Genomic DNA, 20958 nt, shown 5'->3' on the forward strand with positions numbered 1-20958 from the left:
TAACTGAGGTTAATCCTTTAGCCAAAGGATGCTTACAGTGTGTCTGTGCTGGTCCGGCTGCAGAGGCTGTGCATCGGGTACTTGTGTGAAGTTTGGGAATACAGAATGCAAAATAATTTTGTTGCTCGATTTGTTTTTTCTTAATTTCTCCTGGAAAATATTCCAGTCCTTTTCGTACAGTCTTTATAAGGACGTCTCTAAAAAGCTGTCATGCAACGAACGTGCTACATGTGTATTTGCTGTGAAGAGCAGAGCCTGGCCATTGCTGCTTGCCTGATTTTACCAGTGTATGTACTCCATAGGCCAAATCTGATTCAATCCCACATAGAAAGTTATCAGGAATGATTTATATTAACCCAGCGGGAGTCAAGTGGATTTGCCGAGAGCATCATCTTTGCCCCGCTGCTGTCGTGGCGGGAGGTCTCGCTGCGCACGACCTTTGGCGGGGCCCGCGGTGCCGGGGTGCAGCCCACGCTGGGCTGCGATACCGCCTCCCGTGTTCTCCTCCAGCACTGCTCTGCTGTAAAAAGTGACTGTAAAAATACCAACATAGCATGCCTGGTTTACTGCCATTCAGTGATTTTGAGATCCAGTCTGCCCCATTTGCAAGCATGAATTTTTTTTTCCCTGCCTGCCAGTGCCAATTTACCCTAGAATCAGAAAGTTAAGTTTGTTGTGTCCTTGGCAATGATGGTGATAGAAAACTGCAGTTGCATCCTTGAGCGAGTGTTTGTAGCTGAGACATGGGCCAGAAAACAGGGCTGCCACTGCCCCCAGCTGTGCTGGCTCTGCCCAGCTGAAAGTGGGGAAAAAAGAGCAAAAAGATTTGACTTCCTATAGACAGCCAGCTGCGCAAGAAGGGGCTGTGGTTACTAATTCTCTTTTTGCAATAAATTCACTCTAAATTTCAAGCACAGGATTGTTTATACCTTGCTGTAAACCAGCGGCTGCGTAGAGCTGTGCCTCTCATCCCACGTGGTTTAAATGGATGGATCCATCCCGGGGAAATAGATGCTTGGGTGCAATGAATCCTGCCTTAGGCTTAAAACAAACTTTATCTCAGTTTATCTCTATCTGTACCTATATATGTCCCCCCATATATACTTCCCCCCCGCTTTGCCTTTCTCCACTGACTGCAGGAGTCTTGGTTTGGGTCCACATTTTACTGTAGAGGCCTGAATTTATGTGGGATAAAATCCACTTCAGCTGTTATTTTCATATTTTCCCTGCCATAAAGGGACCGTTTGTTTTGCAGCTGCCATTGGGAACAATTTAGTTCCAGGTGGGGATAGACCTACCGACATCTTACTCTAGGTAACACTGCTTTGTTTGTGGTATCTCCGTGTGATGAAATACTGCATTACCGTAACGCGTCCGCATGGTAGGGAGCAGAGAGGCGAAGTGCGATGGGATCAGATGTGCTCACTGCCGGGAGCAAGCGTGGAGATGGCTCGGATCCACCAGTTGCCCCATGAGCGCAGCAGCCACCCCCCGTGAGCCGATGCTTGGAGGTTGTCTTGCTCTACGAGGTAGCGGTTGCATAGATAGCGTGTCAAAAGGGACAGTGTTTTATCTAATTGGAGGCCTGATTTAGCTCACTCCCATCTGTAGCGAACTCCCACTGCCCGCGTTTGGTGCGGGATGTTATAAATATGGCTACGATGTCTGCGGTCCTCATATTACCATAATTTCTGAGCACCTCACAGACGTGAATGCGGGTGTCCTCACATGCTCCTGTGGAGTCAGGCACTGCCGATATCCCTATTTTACCTCTCCACAGACTGTGTTTTCCCTACAGGAGGTGAGAAACACAACGGCTGCCCGTCCTGTCTGCTCCACGCACGCAAAGGGAGTCCTTGAGATGAGACTCACCACCACGCTGATGGCATGTGCACGAGTGATGGGGCATCGTTGTGCGTGCACGAGCGATGGGGAACTGCTTTGCGTGCACGAGCAGTGGAGAACAGAATGGAGAACTTTGCTGGCTGGGATTTTCTGCACTGGAGAGCACTGGGTCGTTGCTGGGAGGTCTGTGTGCAGCCAGTGGGTGCAAGAAGAAAGACACCATGCATACAGCCACCCCAACATTCGCTTTTCCAAATGCTGTAGCCATCGCAAGAAAGTCGAGAAGAGTGCTTTGTGCTAACTTTTGAGCATCTCTCACTAAAGTACCTGGAAGTGCGTTATGGAAATACCTTTCTTGGTTGACTGTAGAGAGAACTTCAGAGCCTAAATGGTGGTGCTCTGAATTATGGCTTGATTGTATGCCGGTGAAAACCTGCAGTGCAAATCCCTTGGTGTGCAAGGGGCATAAAACCATCACCTGACCATATGGCCACAGTGGCCAGGCTGGTCCTGACCTCCACCCCTGTGCTGGGTGGGGATAGACTTCGCTTTTTCTTGTGCCCCAAATATTTCACTTCAGGCAGAAGCTGTAACACTCAGGGCTGTGAGTAGTAAAAGCCTCCCGAGGTTTTAAGCTTCGCTGGCTACAGAGAAGTGCTGTTTTCAGTACGACGTTTAGTACTTATCTCCTCTGCGTCAGGACGAGGGAGCGGTTGCTGCTTTTTCTTCGGAAGAGGCGTGAGATGAAGTGGTCTCACTGGGAGTATTTGGAGCTGTTTGTCCTTTTCATGAGGCTGACGCCTCCCTCCTGCGCTGGCTCTGTGGAAAGGCTGGGCTTTCTAGGCAGGGAATGGCCTAAAAAACTCCAGACATGAGAACAATTGTATCGTGAGGAGCGAACGCTTCTGGCGTTGGCTGGGGAGGAACCGTCGTGCAGGTTCTCAGTATCTCAGGAGGGTTGTGGAGGGGCTGAAGGCCATGGCCCGAGGAGTCGCCAGCCAATCTCACCCTGGATGACCAGGACGGACCACCTCACCAGCATTTCCCCATCCCTCCTTTGGCTTTGGTGTGCTGCTTGATGGTTTTAAGGTGCATGGGAATTCCGAAGATGGTCAATTAGCATTTTCTGGAGAAGTCATTTGGAACATGGTATCCTTCCTTAGCTGGAGGGGTTTGAGTTTGACACTGACATTTCCAAGTCCAAATGTTTTGTCCACCCTCTTTGCTAAGACTCCATAGCACCTGCATGAGTACCTTGACGTGGATGAGTACCTTCACGGGGATCCGTGGCTCCCGTGGCATGCTCTCGAGGTTTTTTTGGCAGGGCCGTAGAGCAATATTGTCGTTGTCAGTCCCAGAGCTGCAACTGCTGCTGGGCTGGAGACAGAGCTGTGCTGCTACTCGGTGGGGAGTCCAGCAAGGATAATGAAGAACAATTCATTAAATCAATCAGTGGGGAGAGGTTAGGAAGACAGATTGTAATTATTATCTAAATGACTCCTGGCCTTCAACCCGTATGCTGGCACCTGTTAAAAGGCTCCAGGGCTCCTACTGCTGGGACGCGCGGAGCTCGTCCACGGGTTGCTGCTGGTGGAGGGACAGCCTTGGTGATCATGGAGGAGGAATGCAATACACCGTCACCCGCCTTTCTCCTCTTTCCGCACCATCTGCTGCTTCCTGAGGGCATTGTCCAGGTTGTTGTCTTGTCTGACCTCGTTCGACCCAAGTCTGGCGATGCCACGGTCCCAGCCTGGCGTCTCTGGGGCCATTGACCTCGTTTCACCAGCGTACAATGCATGTTTGTAGGTGTCAAGTGGCCTTGTGTTTGTGCTGGGGCATTGATTTTCATAAGATGAGAAACTTTTTGTTAAAAAAACCCCACCTTCTCCCCCCAGAAAAAAAAACCCAGACCAGTAAAAAGCAGAGGATGGCGTTCTGCATCAGGTTACTGAAGGATCGGTGGATGGTGTTCTGCAAACCGAGCCCTGGGAAATTAAGAGACGTTCACGGGTTAATTTGTGTTGGTGTGGGAGAGGAACCTTTGTGGGAGCATGCAAATATTGTTTCCTACGACTAAGAAATTATGGTCTGGTGGGATAGAGCTCCTGTCGCATCGTTCTGCATCAGTTTGTTATGTGTGGAAGTAATTAGGGCTTGATGAGGATCAGAGAGAGGGCAGCAGTTTTCTTGGTTTATGGACCAACATAATTCTCAAATATTTGGAGCTTCACCATTATAGTTTATTCATTTGCTTCCAGAATATTAGTGCTATATTTCTTTTTAAATATCCACTCAACCAGTGCTAAATTGCAGTGATTGCTGTGGAGGTGATTTATGCCAGCTATAAGGACCATCCATAAGCACTCACCGTTCAAACAAATGCTTGCACCAATATGCCATTACAGGGAGTGGCTGATTGGACAAATAAGAAGAAAATGGCAATATCGCTTAGTGAATTAAATGTGCTGGCCTGTCGTGCCTCTGCGTTAGTGCTGCTCGAGTTTAACTGTTCTTGAAGGGTAGAATATAGGGGTATGAACTGTGATCCACTGGGCAACATTTAATGCCATCCTATAAAATAAATTAAAAAGAGAGTTGGTCCTGTCCAGTGGCAAAAACTGGTTTTGAAGGTGGCAATCGATGTATTAGGGGTGTTATGCGTTAAGTAGCAGCTTGTCGGCAATGGTAGTACATTTGGGATGCTGGCTGCTGCTAGTTTGTAAAAGAAATAACATTAATGCCAGCACAAGACTATCTTAGCCTCAGGCGGTACCTAGGACCTCGATAACTTCTTATTTAAAACCAGCAGACTTGTATAAAACCAGAGCTGACATCCCTGCTGTTCCCATACAGTCGTGCGACAGCGGTGCCCAGAGGGGTGCGGGCAGACATCGAACCGATTTCAGCGAAGCGTCTCCCTGCCTTGACAATCCCCACCGGGATATCTCAGGCTTGGAGGCCAAGAGGAAAACCCTGTCCTTGTAAACACGTCTCTGACAACTTCTATGGCTCTGCTTTCCGGAGGGAGCTCCATCCCCATTACTCTTCTCTGTTGCAAGATTAAACCTGACACCATGAAGGATGGATAATATTTTGCTTGTCTGACATGCTTCTATGCCAGGTTTCTGATAATACAAAACAAACACGAATTTAAAGAGAAATCCATGGCTATCCTTTGAGCGGGAGAAGATACCAAAGCATGTCATCTATATGCATTCGCCTTCCTGGTTTATGTTAATGTTTGAAAGAGCTGTGCCTTGTCTTACGGTCTCTTGCAGCTGACGACCAAGTCACCTTTTGAATTGACGGGTCTGTGAGTTTTTTGTATTCCCCCAGTGTTTTTGTAGGACTGAGATACATAGTCCTCTCCGACGAAGAGGATGCCCTGGTTAGGCTTGCATCCCCCTCTGTGTGGGATCAGGACTCGATTCCTTCTTTCCTTCTGCACTTCAGTTCGAAAGGGAGATTAAGTCCTTTCTACCCATCAGGTGTGAATTCCCTCCTTACCAAGCTGTCATTGCAGCCTTGTTCTCCTTTGGAAAGAGATCCTCTTGGGATTTGACGCTTCAGAAACCTCTTTATTGCAGGCATCCATTGCGATTTGCTCTTCGCAGCCATCATTTCATTTCAAGTAATGTACCGCTACCTCCTGCCAGGGTGTGAACAAATGGACCATCGCGATGCACTTGCATGGAGCCAACCGGACCGTGCTGTTCCTTGCACCTCGAGTGAAATAATGACATGACTCAATGCCACCGTCGGCTCAGCAGGTGCCCTGGGACAGCTGGTAGTGATGGGAATGTATCGCTGTGCCAAGAACTCAGAAATGAGGTCGTCTTTCCTCCTAAACGGGACCTTTTCCCCATCATCTCATGTGCGTTCCTGCCCAAACCCACCTCCGTTCTCCCCAGGCCCTTTCAGCTTCATGTTCCCGTTCTCCTAGACCTGTCTGGAAAAGTCCCTTCGTTTTCCTTTGTGCTCTGTTGTCCGTGATGCTGTTGGACGTGGCTCAATAGGATATGTGTCTCTGAACATTTGTGTACCGCAATCGTGGAGAAAATGATTGTGAAGGATGCTAGTTTGCTCTGTTTTCAGTGGTTAGTACCTTAATCTGACAACTAATGTCTTGCCTTGTCAGTGAGCTCTAGCCTGCGTCTTTGTCTGGATTTAGAAAAGTAATTTACAGACTTCAAATTACTTGATTTTACCATCACTTTGCTCCGTATTGAAAGGATAATTTATCAGCAGATATGCTTGTCTGTGTATGCTGGTTATCAACTGTGAAATACCTTTTTCTCTATTACTCTGGTCAGGCTTGCTTGCATTTTGAATATCAGTCTTTTTTGCCCTATTGGCTTGGCACACAGCAGGATACACGGTGGTGTCTCGGAGCTTCGGATGGTGGTGACTTCTGGTTTGTGCCTGGAGTCTGTTTGAGATACCCATGCTCTGCTTTTTAATTTCACAGGATACACATTTTTCCCTTTACGTGCTGAAGAAGGGCTCATTGTGTCACTCAAATACTATTTCACAGATTTTGAACATGTTTACCTTTGTACTTAAATGGGGATTTTCAGAGAGGCTGTCAAATAAAGTGATCCATCAAAGAAAAAAATTGGTATTTTTATAGACTATTCTCAAGGTACACGTTTGTATGTTTGTTTCTGGCTTGTGCTGGACCTTCTTTTTATTGCAAGGTAAAACATTACTAACAGCAAGGAGTGCTGTTTTCCCTTAAGACAAATAAACTGAGGTTAAATCATTCTGCTTTGCCTCATGTTTACTGTCTCAGGTGTATCACGGCATTTAGTATATACTGATGTTGCCCTTTCCGAACAGCTCTATCCTTTTATCCTGATAACGCTCTGAATCCTGCCCTGTTATCAGGGAGCCCAAAAGAGCCTGAAACCAAGAGGATCCCCTGAAAAAAAGTTGTATCTTCCCAAATAATCATTTAGAGCAAAGGTGAGAAGGTGAGGAACAGCACAACCCCGTTTAATGTGAGTTGAAATGAATGCGTATGGATTTTTGAACTTGGTAATGTCTTTTTAAATGCTGTTATAAACAGTCTTCTATAGCTTCTTAAGGAAAGATGGAAAACCTTGCGGTTGAGGCTCGAGAGAGGTGCCTGCGGTTGTCCCGTGCCATAGTCTGCCGCCGCGGTTGGGCATTGGAAACCGTGGCTAAGCCCTGCTGCGCATGGCTCAGCTGCATCCAGGGGAGTTATAATATATGAGGATGCCATATATATATATGGCATCTCTATATGGTTCAGTAGAAGACCGTCCACGTAGGCACACTCTGCCTGGGGTTTCTCCCAGCAGAGGAGGTGGAAGGAACCTGCTCTGGGTTTGAGGGAGAAGGTAGCTGGCAGTGGGGCATGGGCATCCCATGGGAGCTGTGCTGTGGAGGAAAAATGAACCCTGTGGGGCTTTCTGTAATGCCTGCTGTCTCTCCACAGCTCCCTCCTAAGCGAGGCTGTTGGCCTCAAAGCCTTCATCACCGTGAAATGGCTGCTGGTGTTTTCAAGCTGAGGTTAAACACCATGTGCTGCTCAGAAAGGTGCTTGCTCCGTGCAGCGTCAGTGGAGAGCAGGATGGGTGGGATGTGTTTTCTGGGATGTGGAGAGGTGGTACGCAGAGGTGAAGCTGCTGTTGTGTGTGGCATGTTATATATAGTGGTGGTGACTGCTGGGACTAGTGCAGGAGCTAGAAGAGGTCTTCTACGGGGCTTCTTCAGGGGCTTCTAGGGAGGTCTCTGGCTGCATTGAGCATGGTGACTTTTTTCCCTTCCCTTCCTTCTTCCTTTCCCATTTTTTTGTCTTGTTTGTTTGTTTGATGTATTTGTGACTCCTTTCTGCCTGCGAGCAGGGCTAAGCCTAGCAGAAGACTGCCTGAAGGCAGCCCCGGTCACTGCTTGAGCATTAACGCTGCTCATGGCTCATGGCTGCCTTTCTCATGGGGTCCCTGCAAGCAACTTTGTCCTGCAGGGAATGGCTCTCATTTCTTCCTCCTCAGTTTATTTTCTTTGATTTTGAATTCTCTGTGCTTTCAGGCCTGGGTCCTCTTAGCCCTGGTGATGCTCACCCAGTGACGGCTGCTGGAGGTGAGCAGTGGGAGCAGCATGCAGCCAGCTCAAACCCCGAGAGGAGGCATCTGCCTGGGGTTTAGTTGGATCAGGAGTGTGCTTTGGGAGTGAATCTCCCAACTGTCCCCACTTACCCTGCTTTGCTTCGCATCGAGGAGCCGCCTTGGAGCACTTGGGCTCAACTCCTTGCACATTGAACTTAGTGGAAGGATGTGCTCCAGCCTAAATGGGCACCCAGTCCATGAAACTGGGCTCGAGCTGGTCCAAAGGAATAAAAAGCCCTGAATCAAGTCTAGTATTTGGTCCTCCTGCCCAGCTGTTTTGCTCTATAGGTCTTCTCCTGATCCATGCTGTTTGCTGATGTATCCCTTGTCGGTCTCCTCTTGAGCACCAGTTCTTTGCTTAGCAGCTAAGCCTGATGGTGGTCCTACCCCAGAGTTTTCATGCTGTTTGCTAGCTCCGGGTACTTCAGCAAAGGTGTCTGATTCCTCATTAGGACAACCGTTCATGTTCTCCATCATATCACAGTCATGGCTCCAGTGTGGTATTTGGCTGTACAAAGCCGTAACTAACTGCTGGATTTGCAGAGATGTAAGGGAGGATAAGTACCAGGAGCCTTAGTGAGGATCTGTGCTTGCTGGTGGCCCTAAAGAGCAGCAGAAAATCACCAGGCTTCCTTGGAAACATTTCCTTGCAGAGTCCTAGGAGCTATGTAGATGATGCCAGGAACACCTGGATTTAAGCTGTCTCAGATAGTCCCCTGGCCTTGCCGTTGCTTGGGAGCAGATGTGGGGCTGGGAAGCAGTTGCATTTCTTCCATACCTGTGTCAACACATCCCAGGTTGTGTATGACCGGACAGGTTTCCCATCTTCTCCTGCTGTGCAAGAGAAACATCTGCCAAGGTCATGGCAGATGAGCTCTTGGCCATGGCCAGCAGCCTTTCGTGGACTTTGACAGTCGCTTGCTGAAGGTGGAGCAGAGGGGATGGAGGAACGTCCCTTCCTTTTCAAGTCACCGTTTGATTTCTTTTTCTGGGCTGAAGCGAACCTCGGGCCCCTGTCACTTTAGATCTTATTTGTTGGATAAACATGCCCTAACTGGAGGTTTTACACTTAAAATTTTACAGCTGCAAAGGGCCATATAAAACCCCCCATAAAACTGCTTGGATTTATTTGGCTAAAGACTGCACTGGGTACATCAGCATCTAAATCCTTATTCAGCATATACGCTGTGCTGTTGCTCTCGATATATGCTTGCTTGTCCCATGATTTTCACTAATGCAAGTTTTCTTCTTGCTGTTATTTTAAACTATCCTAATTAGATATTGTTGACTTCTGCCTTCAAAGCCTATCTGGGAAAACCCATCTATGGGCACTGGCTGCTAACACAGGCGTACTGTTGTTCAGCCTATCTTTCCAGCTTGAATGGTTTAATAGGTCAGTCAAGTATTAAAATGGGATTTTCACTTGGATATAAAATCTTTCTTAAAGGGCATATTTTCTTTGCTGCAAGCACTTCATTTTCTCTGCATCCCTTTTGCTCTGATTGGAGGTTTTTAACTTTAATATGATTTCATATTTCTCTTTGTTCACCTGCTTCCCTGGTGCTGTGATTATAAGGCATATGTCAATATTTGAGGGGAAAAAATTGCTGATGACTCCAGCTTCTGTTTAGTTTTATGAATCACCTTGGGGTCGTATGATCTCAGCAGCTGCGTTAGCGACTTGTGATTTCTGACGGGACTGCAGCCAGCATGCCGCTTGGTGTTGGGCTCCCTTCGCTCTGAATATTCATTACTGGTGTTTGCTGGTCGCTTACTGATTGCAAAACCCGGACTTTCCGGAGCCGTGAAGCAGCAGAGTGACTTGAAGATGACTCACGCTCCCCGTTTCACGCTGGTGCTTGTCAGGAGTCACCACGTGCGATGGTTAGGGGATTTCTAAATGACTCTGAGACATTTTAGCCTCTTTTAGTACAGGAAGAAGTTCTGCACATCTGCGCATCTGTCAGTGCAAGGCATAGGAGGGACTTGTGTTTTAATCCTTGGTTTTCCGTATGTTCTCCCAGTTCAGGGGAAGGCTGAGCACAGGACTTGTCAATGCCCGAGACTGTCAATGCCACTGCAATCAAAGGTGTCACATCTCTGCTGCTCCACCAAGAGCCACCTCACTTGGAAGCCCATGTCTGCCCCACGTTGCAGAGCTGCTGGTGGCCTGGCAGCCCCCACCTGGGTTTGCCCAGAGTTTCTTTCAAGAGATGGGCCAAAACGAGACTAAAGAAAGAGCAAAAGCGACGGAGGAAATCTTTTGTCATTTGCCCAAGTGTTTTTAATTCTTCTTATTTGCCAAGTAGTGGTAGAGTGAGGAATTAATGGGATATTGCATTTTTTTGTGTCAGGAGAGTGCAGGCGTCATTTGCATTGCTCTCTTTGGGTGGAAAGCGGTGGGCCTGAGCCCTAGAGGGTTTGATATTCAGCAGCTGGATGAGCACGGAGTAAGCGTGGGCTTCAGTGCTGGTGTTCCCATCCTTTGGGGATGAGCCCATCTCTAGGTCTGCAGCCATGAGCACGCAGCGGTGGTGGACTGCAGTTGCCTTGCATGAAACGGAGGAATTACGTTATATTTTAGTGCAAGCTCAAACACAGTGTGTACGTGTGTTTCTCGGAGACTTAACGTGATATGACTCTGGCGAGCTGGTGAAGACATTTGTTCACTGCTCTAAAACGGCTTTCCCTTCCTCTCCTCCGTCTTTTATTTTCTGTAAGGAGAACACAATACACTGAATGATTAGACTGGATTAGATTAATCTGCAGACATTTCCCTTCGAGCTGCATCGCGTCGCCGTTTCTCATCCCTCTGCCTGCATTCGGGTGGGAAAAGGCATCGATTATAGGGGAAATATTATATTATTTCTCTCTTCTCTCCTCGCAGGTATTTACAAAATATGGGAAATGCTACATGTTTAACTCAGGAGAAGAAGGACGGCCTCTTCTTACCACGGTTAAGGGTGGGACAGGCAATGGACTGGAAATCATGCTAGACATACAGCAGGATGAATATTTGCCAATATGGGGAGAAACAGGTAAGACCTTTTTTCCTCTTACAAACACGCATGTACTGGTGATTTTTTTGGAAAGAGCATCCCATTCCATCATCCCCAACCAATGTCTAACCTAATAGCTCTTGAAAGCAAGAGGAGCCCAGTCTGTACGGAAACGGGCTGCTTTTCTTCTCGGTGTCTGCGGCCACCAGTTGGGACCAGCGTGTCCATAGTTCAGCTCATCAATGATGCTGGACTTGGACGTCTCAGCGCCGACAATTGGGACACCAAACAGGAGTGTCATCGCCTGTCCTGGGGTGGGCACTTGTGGGTGACAGGAGGTGTGGTGTCTCCTTCAGATGCTCCAGCACATCGCTCTTCCCTAGAAAGGCATTTTTGGGAGACCACGTTCAAGGTGGACCTCCAGCTGCTGTCTGTGTTTTCCTCCTCCTTGAAATTTGGGGACATTCATTGCCCTGATTGTTGTCTTTGTGTGGGTTGGTGCGGCATGGATGGACTAAGGGCTCGGCTCATTGCACTCGGAGCATTTGGGATTGATGGCATCTGTCCCCTAATGAACCCAACTGGGTCGGGCATCTTCTGAAGAGCCAATGTGATGCACTGCAGCCCTCTAGTCCTGGCACGGAGAGGGACAGAAGGGCTGGGGCTGTGTGCCGTCTTGCAGGTCTTGTCGGTTGGGATGGCAGCACTCGGAGGGGATGTGGAAACACTGCCTCCTGCAAGGGCAGCTCAACAGCTCCCATCATCCCGACTGAGCTGCCGTGATGGAAGTTGCTGGCAACGCTGGTTCCTGTTTCTTTAAAGAACCCTGCCGCAAAAACGGCAGGTAGGAGGGTGGACTCTGCAAGAGGGGTGGCATGGGCAGGGACAGCGTGGGGAGTGACACATGCCACCAAAGACACCCATTTAGAGCAAGCCTTATCAGTTCTTCAGCAGTGGTGGCTGCAGTTTTCATGAACCCATGTTGACATTTTAAACAAAACATCCAAAAAAATTATTGGGAAAATGGCCAGCCTCTCTGTTTCTCTGGCAGTTGCAAGGCAGAGCGTTGCAGTTGGAGTTTTTCAGGATGAGGTTGTGTTTATTTTGGGGTATCAGGAAAGGGAGAGGAGGAAATATCACTTAAGGCTTTGTGTTGCTGTCACTCCGTCATCCTGTGCGAATGAGCCCCTTTGAGCACCTTTCAAACTTCTGCTCAATGGCAAAGAGGAGAGTTGGTTGCATTCATTCAAAACCTAGAATTTATTTGTGTGGTATTTGATTCTTACGATTTAAACAGATTCCCACGGTCCCATCAATCATTTAAAATTGCACAGGCTTTTATAGCAAGAGCTTTGCCTTGCAGTTTTTATCTCGTACTCAAAGTCAGCCTGATCTGGCCCGGTTGAGGGGGAGGAGACGGTGATTTGAGATAATCATTTCTGACTTGTTGCATTTGTTTGAAGTCTTGTCCTTCTAAAGGCAAAACAGGTTCACAATACAGAGTGGGAAGATGACGGGCATTCTCCACCTCTGATGCTTTATTGCTTACAGGCTGCCTTGGGGGCAGGAAACCACTGCATTGACGGCTCAGGGATGTAGCAGGCTTGGACAGCCACACCGTGAGCTCTCTACGTTCAACCTTGTTGGGTTTTGGACCCCTTTGAGGTTCTCCATGGAGACACAGACCTTGTGTCATACCGTTCTCGCTTTAGGCTTGCTTTTTGGAGATGCCTTTTGGAGAACCTTTAGAAGGAACCCATCCAGAAGTGCACTGCCTTCGGAGCTGTGCTTTTCTATCGCTGCAATGCTGGGAAAGTTGGATCAGTCTTGGCTGGGTAAACCAGACTCTCATTACACAGGAGGCAAAAAAAAAAAAAAAAAAAAAAAAAAAAAAAGAAGCAAGTGGAGAAATAAATTGGGCAGACAAAAGATGAGGGAGAAGGATCAACCATGTTCCTGCCATCCGGTAGAGAAGCTGGCCAGGGGAGCCTGTGGCAGTGGGGAGGAGGTTTCCAGTCTGGTACCTCCATGTCTGTGATCATCACCATAATTCAGAGGTTAGGTGGGATGGCAGCTTCTGCTCTGGTCACTCACTTCAGGCAACTTTCAAGCCCTGCATGTGGCAAAGGTGCTTGAAACCTGGCCGTGGCTGTGGACTTGAAACCTGAGGGGGGAAAAAAACAACCCCAAATGCGTTCAGTTTTTTCCAAAATCTTGTGGCTTTTAGGGTCTTTTGAGTCCAGATTCTGACCACGTGGAAGGGAGCAATGTACCCCTTTGTTTTTCAAGATGCCCCTGATGATGTCCTGCCCCCCCGTGACCTCACCACTGCTAATCTCGTGCGTATTTAACTTAAATTTGTACTCAGCTAAAGATTAGAGGCATAGGAAGGGATCCTTGCGCCCCTGGAACTGGGTTGATATTATGGAGCTGGATTGCGCTGGGGTAGTTAAGATCTCTATCTGAGCATGAAATGCTATAGGATTCAAGGCAAAACTATATAAATAGGGCTCTTGATTTGGTTAAATGGTGTAGGAGAGGCTCCTGGACTCGTTGCAAGCAAATTTGACCGTGTTCTTGCAGGTCCAGGTAGAACTGGTACTTGACTTTGGAGCTTATAAAACGTTAGTCTTTTGCCTTTCAACAAGAGACTTTTTCATCCTCCACATTTGTACAGCGCCTTGTACAAGCCGTCTTCAATCTTCATTGAGCTCTCTGGACACTACCAGAATAAAAATATTAACTATAGTGGGTAATAGTTGCTGTTTCCATGGAAACATTTAACTCAGCTCTTAGTAGGTAAGTGAAGGAGTTAGTGATTTCCAAATATTTGTATAATAATGTAAATGTGTTTGGAATTAAATCTCCTCAGCTGCTACCACTGGGACTGCACAAACTTGGCTCTCCAAGGAAAAGCTTTTCAAGGGCATGCAGCTCTTAGTAGTGAACTTGAACCCTTGCTATGGAGAGGGATCGGGGCGGACATGGGGGGGGATCTTCGCATTGCAGTGCCAAAGCCACAGGTAGGCATGGGGAGGTTCAGCCATGGGGTTACCTCCAGGATGGAAGGAGTTGAGTTTTTTCTTCCCAGTGACTTCATATCTCCGTTATAACCAGAGCTGTTCTGTTCTCTCTTTAACTCTTCAGACACTTCTACAGGCTGGTTTTGCTGCTCCATTTTCCCAGTAGCCATCCTGTACCCAGCAGCTGCTTTTTTAGTTGCCTCTTTGGCAACGATTCTTGTGTGGTTGAGTTACTTGACCATTTTCTCTGGTTTCTAGCTTCCACAGTGTCCGTCAAACGTGGCTGCTCAAACCATTTCCTTTCCCTTGGTTCTCCCATGTTAATCCAAGTTTTCCCAGAGCTATCTGGAGCTGCCCCCACCGAGCTGCTGTCTCAGACATGGTGTTTGCACCGCATTAGGGTTTCACAGATGCTGAAGGTGGACCAACCTCCATCACTGCAGGGAGGTCTTCACATGGGAAAATAGGCATTTCTCTGGCACGTCGTGGTGGCCTTGGCTCATGCTTCCTGCAAGGGTCTGTCCCATAGAAAACGGCCACCCGAAGAACCCTCCACACCCCAGTTCGCTGCCTCTCTGTCCCAGCCATGGCCGGGACACCCGATGGGACCTTTCCTCCTGCACCCCGGGTCCCTCAGACCCTCGTTGGCACAGAGCAGTTGTGGTTCTGTTGGATGCAGGGCTGATTTTTATCAATGCCAAGTTCAAACGGTGGCATCTTATTCTGTATTTAGTCCCGTAGCTGCTTTGCTTTTTGCTCCAGATTTGGAGATGCCATAAAACCGCATTCTCCTTCACAGCCCCGCATGAAAATAGTTGGCGCGTGGACTCAAAAATCCTTGTTTTGCTGCTGGCTGCATGCCTCAGGATCTCTGCTTTCTTTTTTAAACTGTTCTTTGCAATTCAAATAAGAAGCGAAGAAGGAAAATATTGGTTCGTAGCTTGGGATAGGGCTGCTCCAGGAGCTGCTGCCACCGAGTCATATTGGCATATGCTTTGCGATACAAAAAGTGATTTAATTGTTACCGACTCGGCAAACAAAATGACATGTCATTCTAAAAAGACCTTTACTGAGTATCCATTAATATCTTGGGAAGCTGAAATATCTTGTCTAACAAGTTGCTTGTAATAGAAAAATATACCTTTTCCTTCGCTGTCTGCCTATGCAAGCCCAATATTTGAGCATGTTAAATTTATGTGCAGTCTAATTTTGGAATAGCGAGCATACACAGACTGCTTCAGTCTTGATTTTCAAGTGCAAAGAAAAGGGTATTTTGACTGTGTCTGGATGTCACGGCATCAGGCAGCCTTGCCATCTTTGGGTGTGCAAAAATATTGTGTCAGGACTGTCAAAATCATGAGGCACATGGAAAAAAAAATGACGATAAAAAAGAAAAAGAACTGGAAGTTTCTGTCTTTTGAATTTTGCACTTCTAGAATTTATGTTTTCTAGCATTTTACTTTAACCACGAGCGTACTAGACATGAAAAGAGTGGGAAAATAATTTGCGGCTGAAGTTTTCGCATTACCTTTGTGCTTCAAAGAAAGCCTTAGATGTTCCAGGTGGGAATCGTGATGCAAACAAACAAAAAACTAGCAATCCTGCATGGAGGTAAAATGCAAGATGGAAAAAAATAATACCAGGGAGAACTTTTTCCAGTCACAGAGGGGGAACCAGCAAACCACAGACTCGGAGCAGCGTAGGTGGAAGCTGGAGCCAGTCGTACATATGGCACAGAGTCTCCCAAATTCTGTGGTTACGCATCTTTGTCTAACAAGATTAGGCGCCGGGGAGCAGCAGGGATGAGGAGGGTGTTTGTTTTATTGCGCTTGATAGGGCAAGTGGCAGAAATTAAATCAAATGTAGTAAAAGAAACTGTAATTTACAGTAGTGACTATTTGATTGGAGAGGGAATCCAGTTCTGGTTAATCTTTCTGGAGCGGCCCAAGGTATTATATCTTGACCTAATATAGCAGCACAGTAAATTGGAAATCACTCAGGCTACAGGGCTGTAAATAAGAAATACAATCGGAGAGTTCTGCATCTGTGTTTCAGGAATTGTTGGATAAAGATGAACATTTCATACCAATTAATCAAGTAACACACTGAATAAAAAAGAGGGGATGAGAAGCACTATAAAATTGCACTAAGAAGCAGCATGAAATCCATAAAGCTTGAGGCTTCGATCCACTTAAGAGATTATCACGTAGTATTATGGGCTGCTATTTAACTTGATAAAAAACACAGGCTATGAGCAGGACTGTTGATCTAGGTCACGCAGAGAAAGAACTCAAGCCTGTTTCCTTCACGCCCAACCCATTTTGATTGCAGCTTATTTTTTGCTTCCCAGCAGGGTTTTTCCGGTGCGTACCAACCCCTGCCATCAAATGGTGGATGTAGTGGAAAACCATCTGCTGGTGGCTGGAGAAAGCCCTTCCCCGGGGTGTTGTGCTTTGGGAAAAGGACAAGCTGATGGTGTGTGGTGGGAGCTCAGGGACCAACCTCTGCTGTGCCCGAGGCGCTGGATGCTCGCCCTCCCTCCGGGCATCGCTGCGGGGGGAGCCGAGGCATGTCTGTAGCATTAATCCAAATTAACCAGAGGTGCAGGTGGTTTCGGTGGCATTGAATTTCCATGCCACTGCTTTTCTTCCTCATTAAAGCCGCCTTAATTCTGCTGATCTCTTTCCATTTCCAAATTGAATTTAGATAAACTGAATTAGCGTGGCTTTAATTTTGAACCAGGGTCTTCACACGAGCCCTGATGCTGTAGAAGTTAGCTCAGGTTCCTTTGCAGCTGCTGGCTGTTCTGGGAAGGACCGTTTGGGTCCTCCTTGAGCCTCTAAAGGGGGGAAAAGGGACGGTGGTGCCATCCGTGCTGCGACGAGCAGCACGTCTCAGCCAGCCCTGACCTTCCTCCAGCTGCATCTCCCTGTGGACCAGGTAGTGGTGGGATGCTCGCAGAGCAGAGACGTGCCCTGGGACATCATGCCAACACCGGCACGAGCCGCACTGCCTCGCTTTGTGCACAGCTTGGGGTAGGTCATATTTTAGAGAAGTTGTCTCTCTGGTGGCTTTTTTCTGGCAAAGAATAGGTTGTCAGGGCTGTGTTGAGGAATCTACTGCCTGCTTTGGGTTTTGGGGTCTGTAGTGGAGCATCTCCAGGACATGCCTGAAGCTTGGGATGCTCCAGGCGTTAGTTCAAAGGGATTTGCAGCACAAATCATCCACATTCACTCCTTGCAACCAGCACCACGGCGATGCTATTGGCTCGAGACAAAGCTGTTCCTCCTCATTGCTCATAACAGCCCTGATAACTTTTGGGATCCTGCAGCCGAGGTGCTGCGGAGAGGAGTTGGAGGGTGAGGGTGACCATGGGCAGGTGCGGGCGGCCGGAGGCCAACGCTGCCGACCCTGCAAATTCGTCTCGGAAAAGTTTACTGATGTGGGCACAAATTGAGAGCGTTTCCATGGTTTCTTTGAATTTTTTTTTCTTTTTTTTTTTCTTTTCCTTCCTGCCCTCTAGGATTTTGTGCCAGGCAAAACAGATTTAAACAGCATCTCCGTGCTGCTGAGATGGGTCTGTGGAGCGTTGGCCCTGCTGCACTACATCTTATTGCAGGGATTTTTACAGCAAGGAGGGACAGTTGGTTTAGCTCAGGGGTCAGATGTCCCCCCTGCTTCCCTAAAACCTCCCCAGCCCCGGCACTTGCTCTCCAGCTGTGCAGCCTCTGTGCACAGCGCATTAATAAGCCCGAGCCCTGGAGCATTTGATCTGCCAGCTGTGGAGAGGCACAAAGCACTCAGTCATTTACTTCTGCATATTAATATGATTAGTGGCGGTTCTTCATAAATCCAGGCCTCCTTTTGCTTACAAAAGATCTGAATTCAAGTGGTGGAGGAGGCAGCCTGGGCTCCTGGAGTGGTCTGAGGGACTCTTTCGAATTTACACCACAGGGAATCATCTGCAGGCTTTGGGCCGCTGGTTTTAACCACAGAGTTTGGGAAAAAGGAAAAAAGGCACTGGTTTGTGCATCTGCTTCATTCACAGCTCATGGAATAATTATCATTAACATAAAACTCATCTGTAAATATAAAATAAGTAGGAAATGACCTGGGAATGGAAGAAGCGATGGGTAGCAGCAGGTACATGCCACGGTAGGATGGTGGGCCACGGCAGGGAACGGCGGTGGCTTGCACAGGGATATCCCGTACACAGGTTCATGCAAAACCCTGAGCACATTTTAAAATGGGAAACCGCTTCCTAAAAGTCCGTGTGTTCGTGCTGACTCCAGGGCTTCTCGGAGCTTTTGCAATTTCTTTTCCATTACGGGGATGTTGTGAGCAGTTGCCTCCTGCGTGCAGCCGCGGCTGCCTTAGGGCAGCTCTTTTGCAGATGAAACTTGTGTTTGCCTTGGAAGGGTTGGTTCTCAATTTCATTTATCAATTAAAATAAAAAAGGAAAGGGAAAAAAAAAAAAAAAAGACGAAAGGCAGAGCAAGGCGTGCGTAAAAGCAGCTCGCCTTTTCCAGCACGTTTCAGCCCAGAGCATTTTCACCAGCTGATTAACAACCGGCGTGTGCACGTGTAACAGCGCAGGCGGGTGAAACGCTGCTCCCTCTGGGTGGAGGAAAGACCAAGAAGGCTTTTATTATTCACAATAAGAATACATGATGGTTTAAGATGGAGTAAATGATACTGAATTAATCTGAAACTGCAGCGGGGACTTGGGGAGCTGGAGAGGGACGGCTTTGCTTGGCATTTAACCAGGCCGCTTGGGTTAATGCCCTCTGTTATTGCAAAAGAAGCATCCCGGGATCCTGAATTAACAGCTTTCCCTCCTGATCAGCTTCAGCTAATCTTCTGTTAAGGAATGCCAGATAAGACATGCCGGTATCTTCACTGCAGCTTTATTCGTGGTCTTTAGGGGATGTGGCAGTGCTACCTTGCTCTCAGGTGTGCGTGGGGCTTCGCTGGCTGGCTGCTCCCGCCCCTCTGCAGGGCAACGCACGGACGTGGTGGTGGTGTGCTGGGGCAGTGGGGGTGGACATCCGTCCACCACCCAACACCTCGGCTCCCAGCAAGCCAGAGCGGAGCAATGAACCTTGGCTGGTGTTGGATTTCAATTTTTGCAAGAGCGTAGAGCCCCAGAAAGGCACAAAATCGAAATCTTAAGTCAAGACAGCCACAAAGCCATGAACTTGATATCCCCTGCCACCAAGGGCAATCCCCGTGTATCGGCTGTTTATGAAACTGCGAGGTTGACTGGTGGTAATCGGCGTGTTCAGAGCCCTGCACAGACACCTCTGTGCCAGAAATATTTTAGATTAAAATCTGCAGTAAGAGCCCATAAAAGCGATGAAGAAGATTGAACTAGGATAGTAATTTGTTGCGTGACATCAAACTCATCCTTACAGAGTCAAATTATCCTCACTGCTTATGTCCCTTTCTGCAAAATGAAGTAGAGCTTCCTGTGCATAAATCTCCTCTTGCTTAAATATATGCTATTAAATGCTACCACGAAACGACTTCTGCTGAACCGCAGTCAGTGCTGCAAAGGGAGAACGCGGCTTTATTTGAAATGATGTGAGGGTTTGGCATTACCAGGCAGCAATAGTTAGCCAAGGCAATAGAAAAACACCCCAAACCAATGACACAGGGTTGATTTACCCTTCTGAAGACTTGGACATCCAAAGAGATAAATGGTACCTATAAAGCAGCAGTGGCCTTGAGCATAAATAACACCGAGGGGTTCGGGCCAGAAGAACTCATTGCTTTTTTGCAATAGGAAACTTTGATCTCGGATCAACTCATCAAAGGCAGCTTGACCTTTAGGAGGCTGGTTGGTGTCACCTAAAGGGAGGCGTAAAATGTCCTGCATCTTGGACCTTTTCCTAATGAGAGCAAAAATTCATTCAATTAGCCAGGTTTCCTGGGGAGAAAAGGTCAGCATTATTTCCACCTTCCACCAGCCCCCTGACAACCAAAGCATCCACAAAATTAGGCTGCCACTAAAAATTAATTGTTTGCCTGAGCACAGTCATCAATAGCGCCGGAGCGAAGAGAGGCAGCTCAAAGGTTACTCGTTTTTTTGTGTCTGGGCTATGTCATTAAGGTTGTCACATAACCGATACACTCCCGTTCGTGGTGAATTGCTCTCCAGGGCCTCTCGATGTTATCATGGAGCTGGAGAGAGCTAACGCAGTTGTTGAAAAATCTATTTTTTCTCTTTTGTGATGTAGCAGGTACTGCTGGTCCATGTGCCCGGGAAGTTGTCAGGGGCTGATCCAGGCTGGGATTGCCCCAAGGATTGATGTTGGCCATCCAACACGGGTTGTGGAATGAAAAGACTTGGGGGGGGGCAGAGATTTCAACTTGGTATTAAAATCGAATGGTTGTTTGTTTTTAATAAATAAGGGCAAATGTTCATTTGTAGCCAGTGTTGAAGCTTTTGGATTTCTGAGCCCAAAACAGGTGCTTTTTTTAGCCATCAAGAAGAACATCTCAACAGCTTTGGCAGCTGGTAAGCGAACACAAGCCTGAAACCTGTGGGCTTTTTGCAAGGGATTTCCCCACCAGGCAGTACAGGTGAGTCAGTAGCATCCCCGAGTTTTGGCCATCAACCCCTCTGGTCCCCAAGGTGAGCTTGATGCTGAGGTCCTGGCCCATGAGCTCATCTATGGAGCGCGTTTCAGCCTATCCTAGTGCAATCCGCACATCATGCAACGTCCTCTAGGTCCAATTTGTGCCGGTTTGGTAGTTAGACAGCCAGAATTAAAAAAAAAAAAAAAAAATCACAGTGCTTGTCTGCTGCAGGTATCTCATCTCCTCCTTTCCCAGCACCCAGTCCCCCGTACAGACACGTATGTGCAGAGCAGTTAAGACGTGGTTGGGAAAGCTGCTCCTGCTTGAGAAGGTGTGTGAGCTACTGTGACAGCAAGGCTTGGTCCTCTGTAGGACTGG

The 20958-nt window shown here is 47.7% G+C and overlaps 1 protein-coding gene across 4 annotated transcripts in view; it reads left to right on the top strand.

Moving 5' to 3' along the window:
• Positions 1–20958, top strand: part of LOC104012265 (acid-sensing ion channel 2) — a 505120-nt gene that overhangs the window by 445310 nt on the left and 38852 nt on the right. For all 4 annotated transcript variants that reach the window (XR_015707434.1, XR_015707435.1, XM_009464632.2 and 1 more), the window contains exon 2: positions 10864–11014. Coding sequence is in view for 2 of the 4 variants with exons in the window: in XM_009464632.2 (XP_009462907.1) it covers positions 10864–11014 (151 nt within the window). In the remaining 2 variants the exon portion in view is untranslated. The remainder of the gene's footprint in view (positions 1–10863; positions 11015–20958) is intronic.

The sequence above is a fragment of the Nipponia nippon genome, unplaced genomic scaffold, assembly GCF_047370975.1.
Source record: "Nipponia nippon isolate SJK-2023a ecotype South Korea unplaced genomic scaffold, ASM4737097v1 scaffold_32, whole genome shotgun sequence".
NCBI classification, from domain to species: domain Eukaryota; kingdom Metazoa; phylum Chordata; class Aves; order Pelecaniformes; family Threskiornithidae; genus Nipponia; species Nipponia nippon.